At 37.9% G+C, this 25,570-nt stretch overlaps 1 protein-coding gene across 1 annotated transcript in view; it reads left to right on the top strand.

Annotated features, from left to right (window-relative positions):
- LOC148108471 (netrin receptor DCC-like) overlaps window positions 1–25,570 on the top strand; it is a 253,929-nt gene that overhangs the window by 141,796 nt on the left and 86,563 nt on the right. The window contains exons 3-4 of the mRNA XM_087869706.1: window positions 4,856–5,010; window positions 7,552–7,672. Of these exons, the coding sequence (XP_087725832.1) occupies window positions 4,856–5,010; window positions 7,552–7,672 (276 nt within the window). The remainder of the gene's footprint in view (window positions 1–4,855; window positions 5,011–7,551; window positions 7,673–25,570) is intronic.

The following is a 25,570-nucleotide window of genomic DNA, read 5'->3' as shown; positions in this document are numbered from 1 at the left end:
AAAAACATGTACATACCTTAATTTTAAAATATTTTATTGTTTAAAAAATGCTAACCATCACCTGAGCTTTCGGTGAGTTGTAATCTTTCTGCTAGTGGAGGGTCTTTCTTCAGTGCTGATGGCTGCTGACTGATCAGGGTGATGGTTGCTAAAGGCTAGGGTGGCAATTTCTCAAATAAGACAACAGTGAAGTTTGCTGCAACAATTGATGCTTCCTTTCATGAACGATTTCTCTGTAGCATGTGATGCTGTTTGATAGCATTTTGCCCAGAGTAAAACTTCTTTCAAAATTGGAGTCACTCCTCACAAACACTGAGGCTGGTTTATCAACTAAGTTTATGTAATATTCCAAATCTTTTATTGTCATTTCAACAATCTTCACAACATCTTCACCAAGAGTAGATTCCATCTTAAGAAACCACTTTTTTTTGCTCATCCATAAGAAGCAACTTCTCTTCTATTCAAATGTGATCATGAAATTACAGCAATTCACTCCCATCTTCAGGCTCCACTTCTAATTCTAGTTCTCGGGATGCCTGGGAGGCTTAGCCATGAAGCATCTGCCTTCAGCTCAGGTCATGATCCCAGATCCTGGGATCGAGCCCCTCATTGGCCTCCCTGCTCAGCAGGAAGCCTGTTTCTCCCTCTCACACTCCCCTTGCTTGTGTTCCCTCTCTTCCTGTCTCTCTCCATCAAATAAGTAAATAAAATCTTTTTAAAACTCTATTTATAATTCTAGTTCTCTTGCTGTTTCCACCACATCTGCAGTGCCTTCCTCCACTGAGGTTCTGAGCTCTCTCCAAGTCATCCATGAGGATTGGAATCAACTTCTTCCAAACTCCTGTTAGTGTTGGTATTTTGACCTTTTCCCATGAATCACAAGTGTTTCTAATGGCATCTAGATGATGAATCCTTTCCCAAATATTTTCAGTTGTCTTTGCCCAGATCCTTCAGAGGAGGCACTATCTGTGGTAGTTATAGCCTTACAAAATGTATTTCTTAAATCATAAGACTTGAAAGTCAAAATTATTCATTGATCCATGGTTTACAGAATGGATGTTGTATTAGCAGGCAGGAAAACACCACTAATCTCACTGTACATCTCCATCAAGAGCTCTTGGGTGACCAGGTACATTGTCAAAGAGCAGTAATATTTTGAAAGGAATCTTTTTTCCTCCACAGTTGGCTTAAAATATTCAGTAAGCCATGTTATAAACAGATGTGCTGTCATCCAGACTGTTGTTCCCTTTATAGAGCATAGACAGCTTAGACTGAGCATAATTCTTAAGGTTCCTAAGAGTTTTGGAATAGCTAATGAGCACTGGCCTCAACTTCAAGTCACCAGCTACATCAGCCCCTAACAAGAGAGTCAGGCATTGAAGCTTTTTGAAGCCAGGCATTGACTTCTCCTCTCTAGCTATGAAAGTCCTAGGTGGCATCTTCTAATACATGGCTGTTTTGTCTGTATTGAAAAGCTCTCATTTAATGTAGACATCTCCATTGATGATCTTAGCTAGATCTTCTGAAGAACTTGCTGTAGCTTCTGTATTACCACTTGCTGCTTCCCTTGCACTTTTATGTTGTGCAGAGGGCTTCTTTCCTTAAACCTCGTGAACCAACCTCTGCTAGCTCCAGAGTTTTCTTCTGTAGCTTCCTCACCTCTCAGCCTTTACAGAATTGAAGAGAGTTAGGGCCTTGCTCTGAATTAAGGTTTGGTTTAAGGGAATAATGTGGCTGGCTTGATCTTCTATCCAGACCACTAAAACTTTCTCCGTATCAGTGATAAGACTCTATCACTTTCTTATCATTTGTGTGTTTACTGGAGTAGCTCTTTTAATTTCCTTCAAGAACTTTTCATTTGCATTCATAAACTTGGCCGTTTGGCGCAAAACTTTCAGGCTATCTCAGCTTTCACCATGTCTTCCTCTATAAGCTTAATTACTTCTAGCAGTTGATTTAAAGGGAGAGACATGAGTGACTCTTCCTCTCACATGAACACTTAGAGGCCATTATGGGGTTATTAAATGAACTAATTTCAATATTGTTGTGTCTCAGGGAATAGGGAGGCCCAAAGAGGAGAGACAGGGGAAAGGTGGTCTGTGGAACAGTCAGAACATATACAACATTTATTTATTCAATCTGCCATCATGTATGTGTGTGGTTTTTGGTGTCCCAAAACAATTACAAATTAACAGTAGAGATTACTGATCACAGATCACTGTAACAAATACAATAATGAAAAAGTTCAAAATATTGCAAGAATTACCAAAATTGACACAGAGACATGAAGTGAGCAAATGCTGTTGGAAAAATGGTGCCAAGGGGCACCCGGGTGGCTCAGTCAGTTAAACATCCAACTCTTGATTTCAGCTTGGGTCATGATCTCAGGGTCCCCGGATCAAGCCCCACATCAGGCACCATGCTCAGTGGGGAGTTTGTTTGAGATTCTCTCTCTCCCTCTGCCCTTCCCCCCCACTCTCATTCTCTCTCTCTCTCTCTCTCTCTCTCAAATGGATGGCTAAATCTTAAAAAAAAAAAAATGGTGCCAATAGGCTTGCTTGATGCTGGGTTGCCAAAAAACCTTTAATGTGTAAAAAATCCAATATCTGTGAAGCACAATAAAAGTAAACTCAATTAAATAAAGTGCAATAAAATGGAGTATAACTGGATTTATGTGTGTATATATGTATATGTTTATGTATATTTACATACTGTGCATATGTATATGTTTATGTATATTTACACGCATACATATGTAAACTGTAGTCTCAACTCCAAAAATGAATTTCAAATTTCACTGATGGATACCAGTCAAAATTTGAAAACTTTGATATAGGCCTAAATGATATCATGAATTCTGATGAAAGTGAATACTAGGAATGGGCAGACTCTGGCAGTTTTCTCGGCCCCAGGGTAGAAGGTCTTAAAGGGGGAAGAGAAATAGACAATATGGTGTTATATTTTTAATAGTTCTAATTACTTATTCCATTATCTTTGAGGCTTCGGAAATGTTAATGAGTTATTCTTCCACCTGAATTTTCAAGTGGCAAAGAGACAATTGTTAGAAAGCAATTCAGGATGTAGGAGAGGAGTCAGCCTGTCTGGCTCCACAATCTATAGGTTGTATGACTTGGAGAAAGTTGCTTCAACTCCTTGCACCTCAGCATCTTTGTAAAATGGGAATCACAGAGTCTCAGAGAGGTGTGGTGAATATAATAAATATAAAGTGCTTAGACTAATAAATTATACATGGTCAGCTCTCAATAAATATTGGGTATTTGCTAGTAAACAAATAGTTGATCGAAATCTATAATGAAATCGGGAACAGAATCAAGTAGACAGCTAATATATCTGCTCAGAGGCATTCAAGAAATATTTCTGATGCCTTTCTGTTCATTGTCAGTGAATTTGGGTAAGGAATAAAAAATAGTCTCTCACTAATATTATCAATTATAAATAAATAATTTCAGCTCTGTATACAATGGAGACATCTTCTCTTTAGAAAAGCTCTCTGACATTTTTTTCATGCATTTAGTCTGTGAATATTAATGCATCGAGCTGTGAGTCATATAAATCAATTCGCCCATGTGAAAGTTCGAATAATTTTAAAGTTGTTTTTTCCTAGAGGTCCAAATATTTAGTTAAAAATCAGGAAAATAGGGAGGGAGGAGGAAGAGAGAGGAGAGAGAAAGAGGTAGAGGAAAAGGGAGAGAGAGATTAAGATTTCTAAGATCTTCAGTAGAAAAAGTAAGAACTTTCCACAGGCTCTCCCATTTTTCTAGAACATTCATCAGTGTTTACAAGTTGACTTTGAAGTCAGGAGTGGTCAGAGACAGCAAAATAAAGCGTTAATCCAAATGAGCAAAAATTAGCACTCCTTACTCACTGAAATAACAACAACAATGACAAAAGAAAATGCAATCTAACTTTAAAAATGGCTACTAAAAATGCATGTCCATGTCCTACCTGAAACGAGATCAAGACAGCTATTTCACTGTAAATTTAACCTGAGTCTCAGGAAACATGAATATTCAAATCTGGCATCATTGTAAGATTCCCAGTGGAAGAGAATGAACATTTCTTTTTAAAATTTCCCTTTCCTAGGCAGGGTTTTGAGGGACTAAGCCTGAGAGATTCATTAGCAAAGCTGTGTTATATTTTATTTGTAATTTTCTTTCAATTACAAATTTCCATCATAAAGTAACTAGTATTATGGCAATTAAGACATTAAATTAAATTAGTATATCACGTATCATGCTGGGAAAATAATAATGCAGTATAGCAATGCACCACAATAGATAATTGCTAAGACAATAGGAATGTGTCCACAGTAAAGATGATAGCCATTTTTTGTGACTATCACCATAGCCAGTTTCAACAGGGAATGAGCCCATCGCTGTAACTAAATCCCAATGAAATTCTAGAATTACAGAGACACTAAGCTTTCTTGTCTTACATTCTGGGTTGTCTCAGAATTATCAGCTTCCCTTTATTTACTTTATCAGCATAGCTTCCATGGCTTTATGCACTGTTCAGTATCTTTTATGTAAGTCAATTGGATACAAACACTCGGTTTTCAGAATGTTTACTAGATGTTTTATTTCTTTTCCAAAGTGTTTTTGTTTTCTTTCCCGAGGCAAAACACCACTAACTACAACTATTTAACTGTGTTTGGGGTGGCGGGGGGGGGGGGGGGAGGCGTTCTGCAGCGGTTCCTGTATAATAAACTCAGGGTTTCGGGGAATTATTGGATTACAAATATTCTCTCTCCTTGTGCAGTGTTTCTAACTGGGCAAAGATCTTAGCACGAAGGTTCACTTTCCCACCCACTCACTTTCGTTTTCTGTCTTTGCAGTTCCGCCATGGTTTTTAAATCACCCTTCCAACCTGTATGCCTATGAAAGCATGGATATTGAGTTTGAATGTTCAGTTTCTGGAAAGCCTGTGCCCACTGTGAATTGGATGAAGAATGGAGATGTGGTCATTCCTAGTGATTATTTTCAGATAGTGGTAATTATCTTTTTTTTTTTTTTTTTTTTCGTAATAGCTATACAATCCCATTCATTGTTTACTCTATTTTCAGTTGCTTTTCCTTCCTGGGAAGAAGGTTCTTATTGGGAATTTTTATGGTGTGTTAAGAAAATTGTTCCAATAGAGCAAATGATTTTCTAAACCTAACAATTTTTAAGCTGACGAAGAGCGATCAAACAGCCCAGCCCCCTTGCTTTACAGACAAGGTTTTTTGAAACAAACACACAATGAAAAAAACAGAGGACCTAAGAGACTATCTTTCCAAGTATCCTCATTCCTGGTTCTTGGGAAAACAGAATTTAGAACCTAGTTTTAGACTATCTGAAGCCAACAATCTCTTACTTCTTTCACTTTTACCCATTATAACAAAGTTTCAGTATGATGTGCAACTATGATTATGGTTGTCTTACTTTTGTAATACAGACAAGTTTTCTCTGCTACCCTTCCAGGTAGGACAGTTGATCCTACATGAACAGTAGGAAAGCATGTGGTGACAGTGACAAGTGGTAGTGGCAGGACTAGGACGCCATGGAGACCCAGCGTTCACATGGCATTGCACTTTTGAACATTGGAAAAAATTGAAGCTAAGCATAATAGTTCTTATAGTTTCTCTAAGTTCTAGTGTACTCAATGCCCCATGGGGGATCACAGGGATAATGGTATATTGTATTCACTAAGTTGTTTTCCTGGTACACAGTGAGCACTCAATGCCTATCATTGCTATCACTCCTTTTGCTGTTACCAGCGGAATTCTTTGCTCATTTAAAAACACTCCGAAAACTCTCCTTTAGGTGTAGGTTAGCATTGGAGGTTCTGAATTCAAGGATATGAATATATGAGAAATATGAAAAGCACTTTCCAAATATCAAAGAACTTCGTAATTAAAGAAGGAGGATTTAGGTCCACTTCTCTTATGTTTGAGACACAGACATGATCTGTCAAAAAAGAGTGTCTATACCAAGTCTTCTGGCAGAAGGGGCCCTGCCAGTCCAGGCACATGCTCTCCTTAACCTTGCACTGGCTCTCATTGGTGGATCCACCTCTTTGAGGTTGGATCAGTTGACTTTCACAAATTTCCATAACCTCTTTATGCATGCATTTAGTCATACTATAAGAGTTCTTAAGGAATACATCCCTAAAGCATAACTTTATTACTTTTATCACCACTGTATTTTCACTTTTAGTTGCATTTATTTAATTGGTTGGGAATAGAGTAAGAAAGGGGAAAAAAATGTAACTTTTCAATGCCATGCCAATCCATTAGTTCCTTTAAGTGCAATGCTATTTCTACTACCACTGAATTAAAAATGACCTGCCACGGGGCAACTTGAAATGTGTTGTGTCCGCCTAGAATATATGCTACTTGCATATAAAGGAAAGTGTTGAGTGCCCTTAAGGACACATGATAAAATACAACATTTATTTTTTTTTATAGTTTGAATAATCTTTCTCCCAGAATGACTCATTACAGCCAACCTATTTAAATGTTTCTTTTCTTAAGGTGAAAAGAAAATGTACAGTATGAGACCTCTTCACATGAAATTGTGCTTAAAAATATTTCCCCAGTAGCTCCAGAAATCTGAGAGCCATTGGCTGTCACACAGTAACATTTAACACAAATAGTAACTTATATGAGAATTGTTAATTAGAAGTTAGTCAGCTTTATCTTAGAATTTTACATCAACGGAGAATTGACTACAAGACACTAAAAACAATTAAGAATTCCCCATGAGGTAATATTTATCTCTTAATGACTTCAGGGGAAGTGATTTAACACGTCTCACTTACTGAACTAATTCTTACACTAATATTGAAGAAAAACTGAGTCAGTATAATTAAATGCTATTTCCAGATTATTTTATCATTCATCCTTGAAAAAGATGGTGGCTCAATTTATATAAAACAGGAGATGACATTGCTGTGTTTAATTTATGGATTACTGAAGATAAAGCATTTTGGCCATATAACAAGAATGACACGGTATGAAATACCATTGCTCCAAATCCCAAAAGGGTACATGTCAAAGCAATTACAATTTTAAAAGGATTTTCAGATTTTTTTTCTTAGTAAACACTTCCAGAAAATATCCAACCTAGATTTCTTATCTTTTAGAAGCTGCAAAAATCAGTGTTTCTTTTTGTTTCCCCAGCAGCTGCTAAACACAATTTTCCTTCAATAACAAGTGAAAGAATGAAATTTCTTTTGACGCTAACCTTTGTTTCTTGCCTATTTAATCAAAGAGCTCTCTGTTTGCTGCTCGTTTAGATATCGAGGATGTTGTGTACTTGTGTGAGTATAGCTTTCATTGCAGAACTGGGTTAAATGTATACACGTGGATTCAACAGTGTTGGGAATCCGTGACATTTCCCAAGTGACCTAGGACATATCTGCGAGACCGAGAACCCTCATGGCTTTCTTGCTTGCTTCCTCTGTGAAATTTTTATCAAAATTTTATGTTCATTTTGTCTCTGAGTTTTTTGCTTTTTTAAAATATTGTACCTGCTTCTTTCTTCTCTCTAGGGTGGAAGCAACCTACGAATCCTCGGAGTGGTGAAGTCAGACGAAGGCTTTTATCAATGTGTAGCTGAAAATGAGGCTGGAAATGCCCAGACCAGTGCACAGCTCATTGTCCCTAAGCCCGGTAAGTTGAGGGGAACTTTGTTCTGGGACTGGTAGCTACCTCTATGCTTGGTCCACTTGCGAAATCCATATTGTTTTTCCTATCTTTCAATGTCAATTGCAAATTATTGAAGTATTTAGTTTATCAAGGAGTACATTTATGTGTTGATGTTGTATTCTTTCTAGAAAACTAGGTATGTGTCTCCATCCAGTGAGATAGAGTCATCATGAACAGTAGGTACTTCTGGTTGTCCAGTTAGCAACCACTAAATTACTACATTCTCCCCTCTTCTGTGGCTTGCCTTTCTTCCGGTATTTCAGGTATACGTAGAATATATGGAGAGATGGAGTACATACATATACATTTATATGTTATATACGTGTGTACATATGTCCATACGTAAGTATACATACATACATACCCACCAGAAGACAGACACAGCGAGCAGGGAGCTGAGCTGGGGAGCTGGTGCAGAGGCCCGCGAGGCCATGCAGAAAGTCCAGTGCGGGGATTCCTAGGGTGGGGGCGGGAGTCTCTGAAGAAGCACAGAGCTGCCTCACAAAAAAGAAGCTTGTGATGCTTTCCACTTTTGAAAACAAGTCTGTCCTCTTCTTTCTGATCCTGGAGAAGCCCTCATTAGAGGGGAAAAATTCGACCTAAGAAACTGAAAAATCAAGTGACAGACAGTCCTCCTGCTTCGTCCTCACTTTTGGTCTCAGGAAGAAACTTTACATGAACATCATTTTAATGTTTTGATTTAGATCTTAGTGTGTGTGTGTGTGTGTGTGTGTGTGTGTGTGTGCGTGCGTGTTGTTACTATTTGTTGTTTTTAGTACCTGAAGATAAGTCTTTTTAAATATTTTAAGGTGACCAGGACTAGAGGATTGGTCCAGATTGCTATCAGGATTGGGGAAGTAGATCTGACAGGGTGTGTATGAAGGTGGACCACAGGACAACACGAAACTGTTTCCTCTTAATATCCTAGCAGTTCAGCTCATTCAATAAACCAGTTACTAGCGTCTGGTGTCAGTTCTTCTGGCAAGGTTTCATTTCAAAGGGTAACCATTTGTCACTGGGATCTTGCGTTCCACCTGGGCCCTGAGTCATTTAGGTCTAAGTGACCGTACAGAGCAAGGCTCTCCTCAGCCAGAGAGCCATTTACCTCCTCACTAGGGCAAGCCTCTGAGAATCTGGGTAATTCATTCTTCCGCGTAGATAGTAAAGTATTATCAGTGGGTTCTGCACTCTTGGTCGGTGTTCATTGTATTTGGCAACGGATTAGAATGAAAATAAAAGCAAATGAAGATAAAAATCTGAAAGTGTGACAGGACACTATTGTGACTGTCTTACATCCCCCCTTATAAATGATGGATTGCTTTTTCCTGGCTATTCCGTCAGGTCTTCAAATCATGCTTCTCCAGCTCCTTGGAGATGCAGTGGAGGCCACATGCACAGATGGTGGAGAGGCCCAGCTATAAATGTAAATTCAGCAGTGAGGCTGACCATGGTAGGGAGAACATAGCCCTTTCTGTTTAAGTTTCAACAATAAACGGCCACCATGTATTTTGAGGCACGTTGTGGGCCCACATTGCCAGCTGCTCAGCTTTGGGCTGTGCACAGGCTTGTGGCGGAGAGTTCCTCTTGGCAGCCATAACAATCTGCTCCTCACTGAAGCACACACAATGACCCATTCCAGCCAGTGTCCATTGTTAATGGATATTTACATAAGCCTAATGAAGTTTCAACATAGTCTTTTATGTACAGTTAGCTATTCCCACTTTAGCAATTAGTGACTTAGGAAATAAAGTAAACATAATCTACTAAATTAAACTGAGTTAATGACTTGTTTTGCTCTCCAGAAAATAAGTTTAGGAAAAATATTCAGATGTGTGTACTGTAACATGTGAAATATATACATGGTTTCCTCTAGGCAAAGATCAAGAAGATCAATGGCAATTTAAACAGTCATGATACTATAGGAAATCCTGTCAATAACGGTATATATGTAACACTGAAACACCATAAACACTGATCCAGACTGCTGCCTCCCTCTCCCATTTTCTCTCTCTCTCTCTCTCTCTCTCACACACACACACACACACACGCACAGGATGCATGAAAAGCCTGCAATCTTAAGACTTTGTGCATACATCAAAAAGACTTAGTCATATTATGTAAGTGGTGGCGAATGGAAATTAAAATACTTCAGCTGACTTATATTACTTGCATTATCTATTAATCTCTTCTAATAGCTAAAGAAAAGTTTTATTGTTGTTGCTTGTTTTAGTGTATTTATTTACCTTTTTGGGGGCGGGGGAGGGCACATTGGTTTAAGAAGTTGCCTTTCCAAATAAACTGAAGCTCCAAGTCCATCATTCAGTGAAGAGACCAGCCAGAAAGTATCAAGAATCAATGTGTGAGGCATCATAAGAACACGAAGGATTCAGTAGCTACGTTTGCAAACATGTGAGCAGAAGCTTAGGATCCAGTTGGTGTATCAGAGCTGATGAACTACTATTTAGCATCAAGTTATCTAGTAAACTGTAGTATGGGCAGGTAGTAATTAAATTAAGAAAACTATTTGATAGCTGGGTGGAAAAGTTAGCAATTTTCTTTTACTGAGGGTGTGTGGGATAGGGAACAAGTCAGGAAAGATAAGATAGGTATAAGATATCAATTATCTCTGAGTTGGTTTTCCTTGCTCCAGCTGCTGGGTAGTGTTCAGTTTCCTGGCAGTGGTCTGCAGCGAAGGTCACTGAAAATACTTAACTGTTGTCCAGGGTGTGGAAGGCCAGGGAACTGGGAATGAATGTGGTAACGATCGGGAAATAGGTTGTCTGGAATATTTTTAATTTAATGGCAGAAATAGGTAAAGATAGAATAAAGTTCTCATGGGAAGAAATAATGTATTCTGCATATTCCTTTTTTTGCATTCTTCATATTCTAATGTGCACAAAAAAAGCTACATGGTCAAAATGAATACACGCCATTATAAATATTCCCTAAGTATAGATTTGCTTAGGCAAGACACCATATTACTCCTTCCATAGAAGAAGTAAGTATGGACTATGTGTCTCATGTTAATATTGAATGCTTTCTAATCTGGTTTTGTTTTATTTTTTTTTCCTCCAATATTGGTAACAAAATAGACTTTTCCACTATAGGAGGGGAAATATATTGGCTAGGCATTTAGGAAAATGTGAGCTGTTATCAATTCCCTGTCCTCCTTTGGAAAAGGTTATTGGTCACAAATAACATCAAATTTTCAAACAGTTTATTAGGGCAATATATCGTATAGCCTAAAATTAGCAAAAGTATTTAAGTCTGGTCATGAATACTTTCATAAAATCAGAAGTTTTGTTTTGGGTTTTGGGTTTTTTTTTTCTTTTTTGATCTGTTTTTGTGACTTCTTCCCTATCCATGTGAGAAGAATACCTTGAAATCCAAACGGACAAGAGGAATATTTGGATGCTCACCCATGTAATTGTATATTAACTGCAACTAATTATAGTGTTTCTTACTAAAGATTGACTCTTACATAGTAAATTCAGTGGTATTGTGTGAAGCAATGAAAAGTTGTACAATTAGTCTTAGCACTCAATCTGTTAGAATTTGTCAGTGTAATAGCACGTAAGTGACTAGATAAGATAGAATGTAACAAAAGCAAACAGGAAGTACTTCTCAATCTCTTATTAGTCACTGGTGGTCAATTGAGTTGAATTTTTGTCTCTCATATAATAAGGGTTACTATGATTTAAATGCTCAGTTGTATTTAGTGTGGGATCACATTGTTCCTGGAATTTTGTAAATAATTTAGAAGAGCCAATGCCATGTGCTAGACTAACATGTTTGTGGATCCAAACTAGAAAATAAGTCACTGGACAACTTCCTTATACAAACTGAGATGCTCATTGAAACGACAACCCTTCTCTTTTGTTTTCCATCCCTGAGTCTAAATGAATAAAGGTCAATTTAATGTTTTTGAAACATATTACCAGTGTGGTGATATTATAGCTCATAAGTTTTCCAGGAACATTTTCCCTTGTGAATCTTGGTAATTAACTGTAGCTAATAGGATACAGAACCAGAATTTTCAAGGTAGTTTATAATGTCAGCGTATATGGCCATGAATGTATTCAATCTACTGATATGTTATTTTTGCTTGCCAAGGTGAAGATAAAATCGGAAGATGGTAGTCTATGCTCTTTTATTTTCTACCTCAAAGTCCCCTTTCCTTAGAGTGTTGACACTCAAACTAATACTTTTCCTGAGGGGTTCATAGTTTGTCATAAATCAGTCATTGGATCCTTTATCATATAAGATTATGTGCTAGACAAGATGCATCTAAATCTCATCTCTATAGCTTTTGCTAGTTTACCTACACGGATTTAAAAACATAATGGACGGGGAACCTCAGTGGCTCTGTTGGTTAAAGAGTCCAACTCATGATTTTGGCTCAGGTCATGATCTAATGGGTCATGAGACTGAGCCCTGCCTTGGGCTCTGAGCTCAGTGCGGAATCTGTTTGAGATTCTCTCCCTCTGCCTCCTCCCTCCATTCATGCTTGCTCTCTCCCTGTCTCTCTCATATACGTAAATAGATCATTAAAAAAAAACATAACGGAATATAGAATATATGTATGGACAGAATCACAGACAATGTTGCCTAACCTTTCCAAGTCTACATTTCCTCAGCTGTACAGTGCAGTGGATAATTGTCTCAAAGATTTATTGCAATAAATGTATGTAAAAGAGATTTGTAGGCTCTAAATTGCTACACAAATATTAGCTATTATAAAGTCTTCTGTTGGTTTCTTTTCTCAAGAAAAATAGCAGGCATTTATTGGGGTGAATACAATGATAGCTTTCTTCTGGCATATTTTCCCATCCTCCAAGAAAAGAATTAATAAGCAAATATTTCAACAACAGTGTCCATTCGAAGTTTAAGTTTTTAGCCCAGTGGACAAGGTTAAGGGAAAAGGTCTGTTTCAAAATGACTGCTAGTGGAAAGGTTTGCTGCAAGGTTTGCAGTATCAGTTTAATGACTTGCTCATTCCAGTTTTATGTCGGCAGAGGTTTCTCAGCAAATAAAGGCTTGTCATTCACCTTGTCCTTGGTTCAGCATGTGCTTCAAGTAGGAAGCTAGCTCAGTGCTAATCAGGAGGATATGGCTATATGGCAGACTTTGAAATGAGAAATGAATTCTTCAGTAATGTGAAGTATCCTGAGACCAGTGATAACTATAAATCCATACAATATGGAAGGCTTGATAGATTCATAAATATTGATCATATCATATTTTGGTGGTGAACACACCAAAGAGTGCTACTCTGCATCTTTTTTTTTTAACTCTATAGTGTGGAAGTAGAAAAGAAGAATCTTGATTTTTACAGGGAACCCAAATGATTGTATGCTTGCTGTATTTTTCTATCTTTTACATATAAATCACCCTTTGATAACACATGCAAATATATATATTCCTTCCCATATATGTATGTATATACACATATATATACACATATATCTATTTGTATATGTGTGTATATATATATACACAAATATATATATCCCTTCCTATATATGGATGTATATACATACATATATATGTATATATATCATATATAGTTATATATGTTGTTGTATATATTGTTATATATTATATATAGTTATATATTATTATATATATTGTTATATATATCTGATTATCAGTGTAATAATTAGGAAGTACATATAATTAAATAGTTAAAATTATATAGGTCTAATTTTTATTTTTTTTTTATTTATTTTTTTTTTTAAAGATTTTATTTATTTATTTGACAGAGATAGAGACAGCCAGCGAGAGAGGGAACACAAGCAGGGGGAGTGGGAGAGGAAGAAGCAGGCTCATAGCGGAAGAGCCTGATGTGGGGCTCGATCCCAGATCGCCGGGATCATGCCCTGAGCCGAAGGCAGACGCTTAACCACTGTGCCACCCAGGCGCCCCTATAGGTCTAATTTTTAATTATGGAGGTGATAATATCAACATTGATAGAACTATAATGAAATGGCATTCATTTGCACAGTTTGAAATAATAATTACAATTACAATACAGTCACAACGAAGCCCTCAGATGATCCCAGTAGAAGCTTTGAAACTGGGTTAGCCTGAGGAGCTATCTATCTATCCCCAGAAATGGGTGTGACCTTGAGTGAGGTATTCTCTTTAGCTAAAGGCAATCACTGGAAATGGATTCAGTAGGGAGCCTTCAGCCACTATCACTCCCTCCAGCTGGACGAATGAGTGCTATAGTCCTGAAAGGGAGCACGGATGGTATACCACTCCCTCTACTATGGTCCTACCCTTGTGCCACTCAAATCTATTTGCTTCATGTAATAAATTTTGGAAATAACTATTCCAGAATCTGAGTTGGTCTTATTCCCTGGGGAAAAGAAGAAGGTTAGAGGTGTGAATTAATCCCCTTCCAGTGCAACTGCAACTGGTCTCACGGCTGAAACTGGAACTCATTCTTTCTATCTTCCTATCCATTAGGCATTCCTCTCACCCCCAGCTAGCATCTCTGCCAGTCCATCTGGCTTATCAAGTCAGACTCAAACTCCTATCCCTTCACAGGTCATAGAAAACATAGTTGTCTACTTACCATCAAAATTGGGGAAGAGTACCAAGAGACACCTCCAGTAGATCACCTGAGTGCCAATAGTAGTCTTTCCTGTTTTCCCTCCTCCTCTTGATGATGACCTGGGTAATTATTCTTGCCTTGCCTACTGGTATTTTGGCACAAGAAGCCTGAAAGGACCAGGCAGCAGTGATCACTCAAGTTCAGTGACGTCTCCTCTGAGAACTAGGACGTTTAAGTCCATAGAGCCTAGAGTTGCAGGGATAAGGAGCACACATACTCCAGCTGGGTCACTGGGAGTGATGGTAAGCAGGACCACACCTACTTCAATCTCTTGTATCCACGCACTCTTTCTGTTGAGGACATGGTAATGTATAGTGGTCACTGGTTTGGAGTATACACCGTACCCTAGAGGAAGGCACTCCATCTTAGGATATCATCTCCAGTTTGTTTCCTCACTTGGTCCTCCAAAAGGCTATACTTTTGCTATATCAAGTCAACAGTTTTGCAGTGGTTGGTATATGATAGGACGAGGAGATCCTATGGTCATGTATTCATCCCCACACCTCTTTTGCTTTAAATGAGTTACTTAATCTTTCACAGTGTTATGCAGGATCTCATGTTGGTGGCTTGGATCCTTTGTGAGCTCTCAGACAGTGCTGCAGGCTGAAGCCTGAGAGCAGGAAAGGAAGAACATGTGTATATTCTGGTCAAGACGAATTTCTGCACCTTCCAGAAGAGGTTTAATATAAACAATATGTCACCAATAGGCTGGTTGGTCTCATCAAGGAATGGTGTTTCATTGGGTGCTCAGCATTTGTCTTGTGTGCTAGTGGATTAAATATACGACAGCAGCAGTAGTTGCTGGCGAACAGCAGCAGCTTTGTTGGGTTTGAGCCCATGCTACTGGGCAATGTGTAGATTCCATCATGGACACTATAGCCTCTTCATTCATGTACTTTTGTGCCACCCCTGGAATCTGGCTGATGCCAGCTGGCTGAACTGTTCCCTCTACTTGATCGTTTAGTGCCTCTTTTTTGGAGGATACAATCTGATGTTTAGGTGTGATTCAAAGATCTTTACACTTGGTTTTCACTCTCATATGCCCACCTATATGCCTCTTTTCCAGACCTCCCTGTCCCTGATCCTCCAGTCACTCTCCCTCCAGACCTTTAGTCAATCAGCCAAACCATCTGACTTTATTCATAGTCCATATGTATATTCTTACTCTGGGCCATTTTTCTTTTCATATAAGGTAGATGACCTGGTATACTCAACACTCTGCCTTCCAGGGAACGTTCTCTTACTGCCTTCCTTTAGGGCTATAACTAAGTGAGGCTATAGTACAGCAGCCTTCTGTTTTGAGTGCGCCACGTACCCACTACATACCAAGCTGACAGGGCTTGGTCTTCTTCCTCCTCAGTCACTTGCCCATAAGTATGAGTTGAAGGGAAAGATACTTATACAACAGTGATTGCAAATGTGGTTGTCTGGGTTATCTGCCATTATGTCCTCTGGTCATCTTATGCCTGATGCCAAATATAACACTTCAATCTTACTCAGGTTGATGATGGTGCCACCTGACCTTTTGACTTGATCCATTTCCAATAACCTAGTTCATTATGAGCAATTACAGCCACTTGGTCAGGTGATTATCCCATGGTTGGGCATTCTTATTCCAGCAGGGTCCAATATTCTGCCAGAACCCATTTTATAAATGGTGTGTAATTCTCAGCTGCAGATGGCATGACTTTACAATAGAACCCTAAGGGTTCATGTTGTGATTCCCTTATTAGGGCCTGCCATTATCTCCACACACATTTTTTTTAATCTACCGCTAATACTTCTAATACTTCAGAGTAAACTGGGTTGTATGTAGTACCACTGGCATCAAAGCCTGGACTGGTTACAATACCTGTTTCTACTCTGGATACCCTACTCAAAGGTGACAGTCGTTCATATTACCTGATAAATGAGTCAGAGCAGAATATGCTGCTTGCAGAACCCAAATGTCTGAGAGGTATTGTGCTTTTTTTTCGTGTTTGGAGATATGAAATCCAGTAATTTGTCCCTATTTATAGGACTTGTCTTGCCATGTTCCAAACAATGTGTCCCTAAAACTTTCACTGATGTTATGGGCCACTGTAACTGCATAGGATTTGTCTGCCACTGCTGAAGCATATGTGTTTTACTAAAAATCTTCCATATATTTGCCCTTTCTTACTGAGCTTGTCTGATTAACATGATGTCCTTAACACAATTGACAAATGAAATATGCTACAAAATATCTGGATGGTCCAGATCCCTTTGGACTATTTGACAACAGAACATGGAAGACTTAACATAGCTCTGGGACATGACTAAAAATGAATAATTTTTTTTCCTTTTTATTCCTAGTGCATGAGAAATGTTCTGAGTGTCCTTTCTTATAGGGATAGAAAAGAACACATCACTATGGCTAACTATATTGTACTGGAAGTTTTGTCAATCTGCTCACACAAACGTACAGCATCTGGCACAGCAGATGGAACGGGAACTACCACTTAGTTAAATTTGTAGTTGCCCACTATCATTCTCCAGGTTTGCTCTGATTTTTGTAGGGATCGTGTTGGGAAATTAACTTAGAATATGATAGGAATTACCATTCTTTAGGACTCAGCCATTCCCCCAGGATATGACATGCTGTGGTGGTAAGTGGAATATAAAATATAAGTAATGGAATATTAATATATAGTGGAACAAATATATATAATATATATAATATATAAATAGTGGAATAAAATATAAAAAGTAGAATATAATTATTGTTATATAATATTGACCCTCCACTTTTAAAATAAGTTTAAATCTAAATCTATCTCTATATTTATAATTCAGAAAACTACCCAATTATTTTTATTTTAGAAATCAAAGTACATGGGTCCTAAGAAAGCATCAAACAACAAGCAATATATCCTAAAGTATGGCAAGGGTTTTAGAAATGTAAGTGTGATTTTGCCTTTGATTTCAGCCACCAAATAAACTACTTAGACTATTCTCTGTTTCTTGGGGCACTTAAGAGGTACTAGGAGCTAACGCTTGTGTATTTTATTATTTTAAATCTAACAAGAAATTTAGAAATACAAAAAAATAAACACCATTTTAATTACGGGAGGATATGCCAATAGAGCTCTAATCAGCCCTGCTTTGAGTAAGATTCAAATAAATACAGAAGAAAAGGAAAACGCAGAAGAGAATAGCATTTTCAAAAACCTTGTGTCAGGTAAGCACTTCATATACATCATTCCATTGTCTTCTATGATAACCTGGTCCAGAATATATTCCTATTCTCACTTCACAGACTGGAAGATTATGCTTCAAAGAGGTCAGATACCATGCTAATACCAAACAGCTATAAAGTGGCGGAGCCTGATTTGAAAAACACTATTGAATCTTTACTAGTGGGTCCCATGTTGAGTCAGGGCTTTACAAAACCATATTAATTGATTCTTCTTAAAAATCCTATAGAGGAGATATAGTTCTTTTCCCCTTACTTGGTGGGTGAGGAAAGTGCTGCTCAAGGAAGTTAGCTAACTTATCAAGCCCACTCAGCTAGCACAGTCCGACTTTCCCACCTGCTGTCTTAGCCACTCTGCCATAATGTGGCTGTCCCCCACACTCGGTCTACCACATCGAGGCTGTCAGGGAAATGGATGATGTTTAATATTTATTTGAGTCTAATCAGACTAGTTTGGGAGTTACTAATAAAGGAGAGGAGCTTGGAATTAATGAAAATGCCTAAGATTCTGCCTCATAAATGATATCTGCCTGAATTCCCAGTGTGCTGGAAGTCATTGCTAAGTGTGGGCCAGTGGTAGAATGTGACGTGAGTATTAATGGTGAATATCGCATAACTCCTGGTACCCAGAAATCTGTAGTTTAACCAAAAATAAAATCTGACACAACTAATCCTAATTATCAAATACAGTTAAGACAGAGTGATTTGTAATGGGTATACTAATTATTTAACATTTACCAAATACCTAGAATATGTATGAAAGCTCCTGAAACTGAAATGAAAATTAAGAGATGGCAGATGTCCTTTAAAGAGAGTTTAATTCTTTGTATTAATATTCCTGAAATTCTAACACAGCCAGTGCTTCATCGACTATGTGTTTTGTTCAAACCCTCTTTGAGGAGGACAGAAGTACCACTTGTCATGCAGACCGACAAGGCTTCTGTTGTTTAGAAAAGTTCTTTCACTTACTGTTTTATTTTGTCCCCTATTTTAACAGAGAAGTTCCAGGTTCCAAAATAGGTTTAAAAAAAAGGAGGGAGGGGAACAGTTTTCTTTCATATAAATAACTACACAGAAGTCTTTACCTTATAATGTAGTTCCGTTTAAAAAAAAAACAACAATTAATAAGCCTAAATGACTAGTGTATGTGGTGTATAGCTGTCCTTGTTATTTTGTATTGACAAATACCCACTAAGAATCCCTAGTTAACTTTAACTTTCCCTGACAATATTGACAAAACATTTCTTCTATTTAGATTATGTCTGAGTTTGATATATTGTAGAACATAAGAAAATTCACTTGAAATAAAAAATAACCCATCCTCAAAGTAAAACATGCATTGTAAACCAAGAAAAGTCAAGTAGAAAAGCCGTTTTCACCTATTTCCTGATATTTTTCAGTTCCAGTTCCAGTTCCTGTTTAAATGATGAGTTACCTGATAATCAGGTAAAATATTCTTTGGTTCTGAAAGATGTCAACTGAGTTTATGTATGTGAAAATGTACAAAAGCAGAATACACCATTTTGAATGGAGAAGAATGACTATTTCTCTAAATGATTTTCTCCTAACAGCATGGCAGTTATTTGGAAGAAGAAAAAAGTGAAAATACTATGTAGCTTATTTTGTATCCTACTCTTCTTGCCTTGTCTTCTTGATTTCATAAATAGAAAGAGGCAAGAGATAACGGAATTGGTGGCCCATACATAGCCTTTGGATCTCATGATTGCCATGTCTGATTTCTGACACACAGATCGCTTGCTTTCCTTTCATATGTGAGCCTTACTTCTCATTATTTAATATGAGCCTTTGGGCCAGATTCTGATCAGATATTTTAGGTCTTTACCACACTTGCCTTGGAAAGGATAACATGACCCTTGGGGAAATTCAATTGAGTGAAGTGGTAAATACCTTTTGCTTTTTATATCAAGAACAATAACAACAGTAATAAAACCTCATTCCAAGTATGTAGTTTCTTGCACATAAAACATTACCCTAGAAGTTATTCCTATTTTCTCAATGCATATGCTAAGTAAAATCGCTCAAGCTTCTAGTCTAATAGAGAAGTTTGGAGCAGAATAAATCATTACCATGAGTCCCTAGAGTATGTAAATTCAAGATGAAGGGGGTAGCACAATGGAGAGCTTAAGCAGTTCTTTCTATGGGAATCAGAGGAACTCATTGCTGAGGATATGACATCTGAGCTGAGATGGGCCTTGAAGTAGAAATATGATTTTGCCAAGCTGTCAAGAAGGGCAAAGAAATGTCTGATAGAAGAAATGTTACACCCAAAGCCTAGGGAAATAGCACAGAAGCAGAAGTGTATGTTCACAGAAGTATGTGTGGTTCAGTAAAACTGGAGAGAGATGTAGGGGCTGGATCACAGAGTCTCTTTTCGAATATGCAAAGAAAATTGGGCTTTTTGTCTAGGCTATGTGGGATACTGATGTCTAGAATATAAAGGATGCTATTGGTGTTTTTAAAAGATAACTCGGGAAGTAGTATGGATGGACACTATCTTGGCAGTGACAGGAGGAAGGACTGGAAATAGCAAGATGAATTGGGAAAGTGTATCAGTAAGAGGCAAAGCAAGACAGAATAAGGCCACCTACCGCAGCAGGACAGAAAGAGTGAGCAGATATATGAGAAGATCTTCACAACGTGGAGATTGTCTATTAGTATATAGAGAATGTTTAAGAACCTGGGATGATTCCTAGATTCTTGATTTAACTAAATAAATGACAATGTCATTGCTTCCAAAGTGGAACACCACAAAGAGTAACTTAAGTGGATTTTGACAGGAAGAGCCTGGATTTTGAGTTCACCGAGGTTTCTTGTCTTGATCATCTCTGCATTTTCAGCACCTGGTGAAGGGCAGACTCGCAATTACTCATTACTAGTTAACTGATAAGCAGAGTAGTATAAATTATGATAGAGCAGAAATTGAGGCAAAAGAGGTAAATATTTAAAAGATCTCAGAGCATATAATTGAAAGAGGCAAAATTAATTGTCTGACTGAAAAACAATATTCTGTCATGTATGTGAGAAAGATTGGAGCAGAAGAAAAAAAAAAAAAAACCGCAGGTATTTTGTAATATCCCCAGAGGAAAATAGTTGTGGTTTGAACTGAGTGGCAACTCTGCTTCTAGAGAGAAAGATAAATTCAAAGAATAATATGGAAGAGGAAATGATTAGCAGTTTGCATTTGAATTGAAAAGGAGCATTTGATGCTGACTGGAAATCCTGTAAGTTATTGGCATTGCTGATGGTAATGAAAAGCTTAAGGGAGAGTTGACGGGGCCGTATTACATATCCCTAGTTCCTTGATGGGATGTAAGTGAATCATTCTCCCACTGATGAGTCAATTCCTCCTTGCTGAACGTATTTTACCCAGCTTTGAAGAATGGACTCATCGTGCTGCCATCTTGGAAGAATGAGTTAAAGGGTTATGCATGAACATAAGATAATCACTGAGTACTGTCACTGCCAGGACTGGAACATATTGATTTGATTAGCCCTTAACTATCAGAAGAGTAAAAGTGATCACTTCTTTTTATTCTCTCTGTTCTTTGTCTCTCCTTCTGTCTGTGGCAGACGCAGATTAGAAACAAGAAATAAATTAGAAATAAAAGGACTAACTTTGGCTCCCTGCCATCTGGAAATAAAATCCATTTAATTTACCCTGACTATCCTTGTTATAGTGTTAAATATAGACTAAATAGTTTAATATGGATTTATGTAATGAGTTTACGAATTGATTTTACAGTGTATATCTGCTCTAGGAAACAAACATCTGCTTACCATGGCTTGAATGCCATACCTATATGAATGTGGACTCACTCCGATATGACAGATTTTCTTAAAAAATAAGAAATTTAATCTGTGATAATTTTATCATCTTAGTATATTTTAAATGCACAGTCAAAAACAAACAAAACAGTGATTTAGGAACTCCAGTTATCTCCTAGCGGAAGCAGTCTCTATTGGTTGGTGATGCTAATGTCCCATCTCTGAGTGACAGGATGAAAAATAAGAGACCTCGACCCTGTGTCTGTGAAGCCTCCACTTCTTCTTTTCCCTTGTTCAAGAAAGTCATCTCCACTTTATTTAAATATTAATTATTTAACCTGAACTGTATGCGACAAATTTGTAAAATAAAATCCTTGCAAGTTTGAAGATGAATCTGGAGAGGTGCCTCTCTTAGCTAGGCCCCCACCTTCCCTACCTCGGGTGGCCGAATTTGATGAAATTGTAATTGGTGACGGGACATGTCAACCAATCATTCTCGGAATGGCTACTAAGATTTGTAATTATAATGTCCTTTATTCTATTTAAATTCAACAGTGTCTTCGCATTACTATTCCTTCTCTTGAAACATGGGAATTTGGGTGTGGGGGTTGGGGATGGTTAAGAGACAGGGTTTTGCTTTCTTAAAATCTACACTTTTTCACAGTCTGTCCTGTCTCTCTAAGGCACCATAGGCAGGGGAGGCCCGCTATCAAGAATGGTAATTTACAATCTAAGAGTGCTTAATCTAAAATCTGTCCTTGTCAAAGGAGAACACATTGGTCCCCATGCAGCAGTAATGGGAATTTTATTTCAGCATAAGATTCAATGTGGGCTTTCAATTGTATTCTTTAAACTACCCCGTCCTTATCAATTTATGCAATGTACAGGCCTTGTGGGTCTTTAACCTCATTCTACTTTTAAAATAGAAAACACTAAATGTGGTAAATAGTTTAATCCACATCTGAAAACGTATAAACTAACCTTGTAAACTGGCTGTAAACAGAACAACAAAAAAATTGTATATAGTTATGATGGAATCTATCTTTATCATTAATCATTTCTCCTGGTGATTAAAATTTAACTCTTCAAAGAGACCTTTTTCCCCAACAGACTGGTCTCTCTTTCACTGTTACCATTTTATATTCTAAAATTAATTTACTTAATTTCCACTTTCATATACATTAGAGTTTTGCCTACCAGGGCTCTTAACAAAAATCACAGTTGTGGAATATAATACTTTAAAGTAAAAATTGCCTCAGGTAACCAAGAATTGAAATAAATATATAAAGTCTGTATAACTATTTTTTCATTAACAAATCACTAAGCAACACGCTAAGTAAAGTCAGTATCAAAGACATTTTAAATTAGTAATCATGGATATTTTGCTTTAACTCTATCAACCCTTGTTTTTTAGAAACATTTAAGGATGTCTCACCCTCATAGTTCCCATGTGGTGTATGTAAAATTGTTTCTTTTGCTTCAGCAAACTCATATTGTAACTTTATTGCCCCTGGTTTTCTGGCCTAGGATCAGTTAACTAGCAATATCTGGCTTATGAGCCCTGCCTCATTGGGTTTCTATTCGCTCATTCCTTATATATCATATTTATACCTGCTTCTGTGGGTCCCTAAATTCTGCACCTCACTGGTTTCTACATCTTCCTACCCCTATAACACTGGCCCATTCCTTCCTTCATAACAGATTTTACTAGGGAGCAATTAATTGTGAAATCTTTTCACCTTGACTTTTTATTCCACTAACTTTCCCAAGGCACCATGGACCAACAAAACATGACCAAAAAAAAAACCACCAAAAAAACCCCATAATCATCACATGATGATCTCCCCTTCCTCCTCCTCCTCCTCCTCATCTTCACACCATATATTTTCCTCTTCCGGATTTTAACACAATGTTCCCTCCCCAAACCTCCATTCCTCAGTTTTCCAATTGTCCCAAATGGGAGTGACAATTAGTGAACTGGAGGTGGCATAGTGATGACTGTGGCTGAGATATACATGTTATATTCCATATGTTCTTACTGTGGGAGGTCATGTATCCAAGTTGCCTTCGCAATGACGTGATTTCTGACATGTGAAACCCTCCGTGCCTGGGGAAGCATAGCACAGGTATAGTTTAGATGGTTAGCAACATGGATGAGCACTGATAATATTAAAAGTGTATACTGTATGTTGGGTCAGTTTCTCCTAAAGTTTATGTTGCTGTCAGGAATACTAGAACCAGAGGAATAAATAAGACCCCCTTTTTGTTGACTACTTGTTAGATTCATCCAAGGAACATTTTGTATTCTGAAAAATATTACTGACTCAAATGTATTATCCATAACTAGCAAGATTCCTTGCACACTAGTTGTTAGAATGACTGCATTTTAACTTTCTTTGCTATTCACAATAAATTTAAAGACATAAAGATACCAAGGGTTTATGATAATATGCTACTATCTAGAGAGAGTCATGCGGAAAATATAGGAGTTTTTTTTCACCTATGCATAGAGACTTGATGAACATTTTGGAGTATTCATGTCAACAGTCCAGTTCCCCTACTATGTTTCCAGATACTTGAGACTTTCTGGGGAAAATGAATGGCTGTAGTGATGGCAGCAGGAATTGTTGTTTACAGCTTTTTTCTGTGGCACAGACATCTCAATATCAAAACATGGATGTGGTAGATTTTTTACTGCATCAGTTTAGTCAGGCTGAAACAAAACTTCCCAGGATTTCCTTCTTGAATGGTTCTAGGTTAGTGTAGGTCCAAGGAGAAATTTTGTATGGGATTTGGCAGGTAGACACAGAGACATAGCCACACTTCTCTATTCTCTATGATTTGGGGGTTGTTGCAGGGCACATGCTGTTGCTCAACTCTTTGCTCCCCTCGTGGCACAAGACAGCAGCCTTACCTTCTGCGTCAGCTTCTCCAACTCTTGGGCTAAGTGCTGTTTACATATGAGATGGAGACGGTGAAAGGTTGATGTGGATTCCAGTCTGTTTCATCTAAGCTTACCAGATTCTGTCTCATTCTTGCATTCTGTGGTTCACATCCCTTTTCCCTTCTCAACTCCCTGCCCTGATAACTTCAACCTCAAGGACCAGACTCAGAAATAACAGCCTTACTTATACTGTGTAACCTACCCCTTAGAACTGTGTATTATTTCATCAACTAATAACCACCTCCTTTCACCCTTTGACTGTAATGCTCTTATCAAAGCCGGATTGCTACAGTAGAAAAATGATAGAAGCAATAAAAGTGGCCAAGAAATTTAGGAAATGGGTGAACACCTACTAAAGAGAAGGACCCTTGGATGACTTTGCTAAGACACACCCTAACAATATTTCCTCTTTCTCCTGTAAATTAAAAACTGTTTTAAAATTTTCCTTATCTCCTAGAATTCTAAGCCTTAAAATTCAAGTCTGAACATGTAAGGGTCCCAGAAAGAAAGGAATAGCATACTTAATTCAAGGAAGGTTTAATGAAGGAACTGTTAACAAAGGTGTAAGCAGAGTGAATGAGAACACAGGAGATAGTGCAGTGCTGAGGGGCTCTTAACAGTGGAGCTGTTTTCATTTTTGGGTCAAAGGGGGAACTTGATGAAGCAACTACCAGAGGTGGAAGAAAGAGAGGCTCACAAAGAGGGTTATTTTGAAAGGCATTGTGACTTGCAATGGAGGAAAGTAGTTAGCCTCAGACAAACCTGCACAGTGTTGAAACAGGCAGGAATAAATATTCTGATATACACTTAGCTCTCATTCAGAATACTTTCCATGCTCAACATTGGGTGTACTCAAAGAAGCCTTTTGAGGGGTCAGCCTCTCAGAGTTGGATGGAGAGGAGTACAGAGTACACTTGTGTGAAAACAAAACACGTCCGTCACAGGGTCTTAACCAGCCAACCAACCAACAAGCTTGTTCTTTTTAGTCAAAAAGATCTGAGATTAAGAAAGGGTAGACAGGGAGTCATAGACATTCAGAGTAAATGCTCGCTCTTGTACTCAGAATAGTGCTTCCCTCATGAGTCCATATCCTAATCTTTAGATTCTTTGGATGTATTACATTATGTTGCAAAAGGAAATTAAAGTTGCAGATGGAATGAAGGTTAGTAATCAGCTGACCTTAAAATATGGAGATTATCCTGGATTATCCAAGTGGACCTAATAGAATCACAAGAGTCCTTAAAAGTGGAGGAGGAAGGCAGAAGAATAGGTCAGAGCGATGTGATGGGGAAAGGACAT

Source organism: Ursus americanus, chromosome 19 (genome assembly GCF_024610735.1).
Source record: "Ursus americanus isolate L20-20 chromosome 19, mUrsAme1.1.p, whole genome shotgun sequence".
Taxonomy (NCBI): Eukaryota; Metazoa; Chordata; class Mammalia; order Carnivora; family Ursidae; genus Ursus; species Ursus americanus.
The sequence above is the reverse complement of the archived record's forward strand: the minus strand, read 5'-3'. Positions and strand labels throughout refer to the sequence as shown.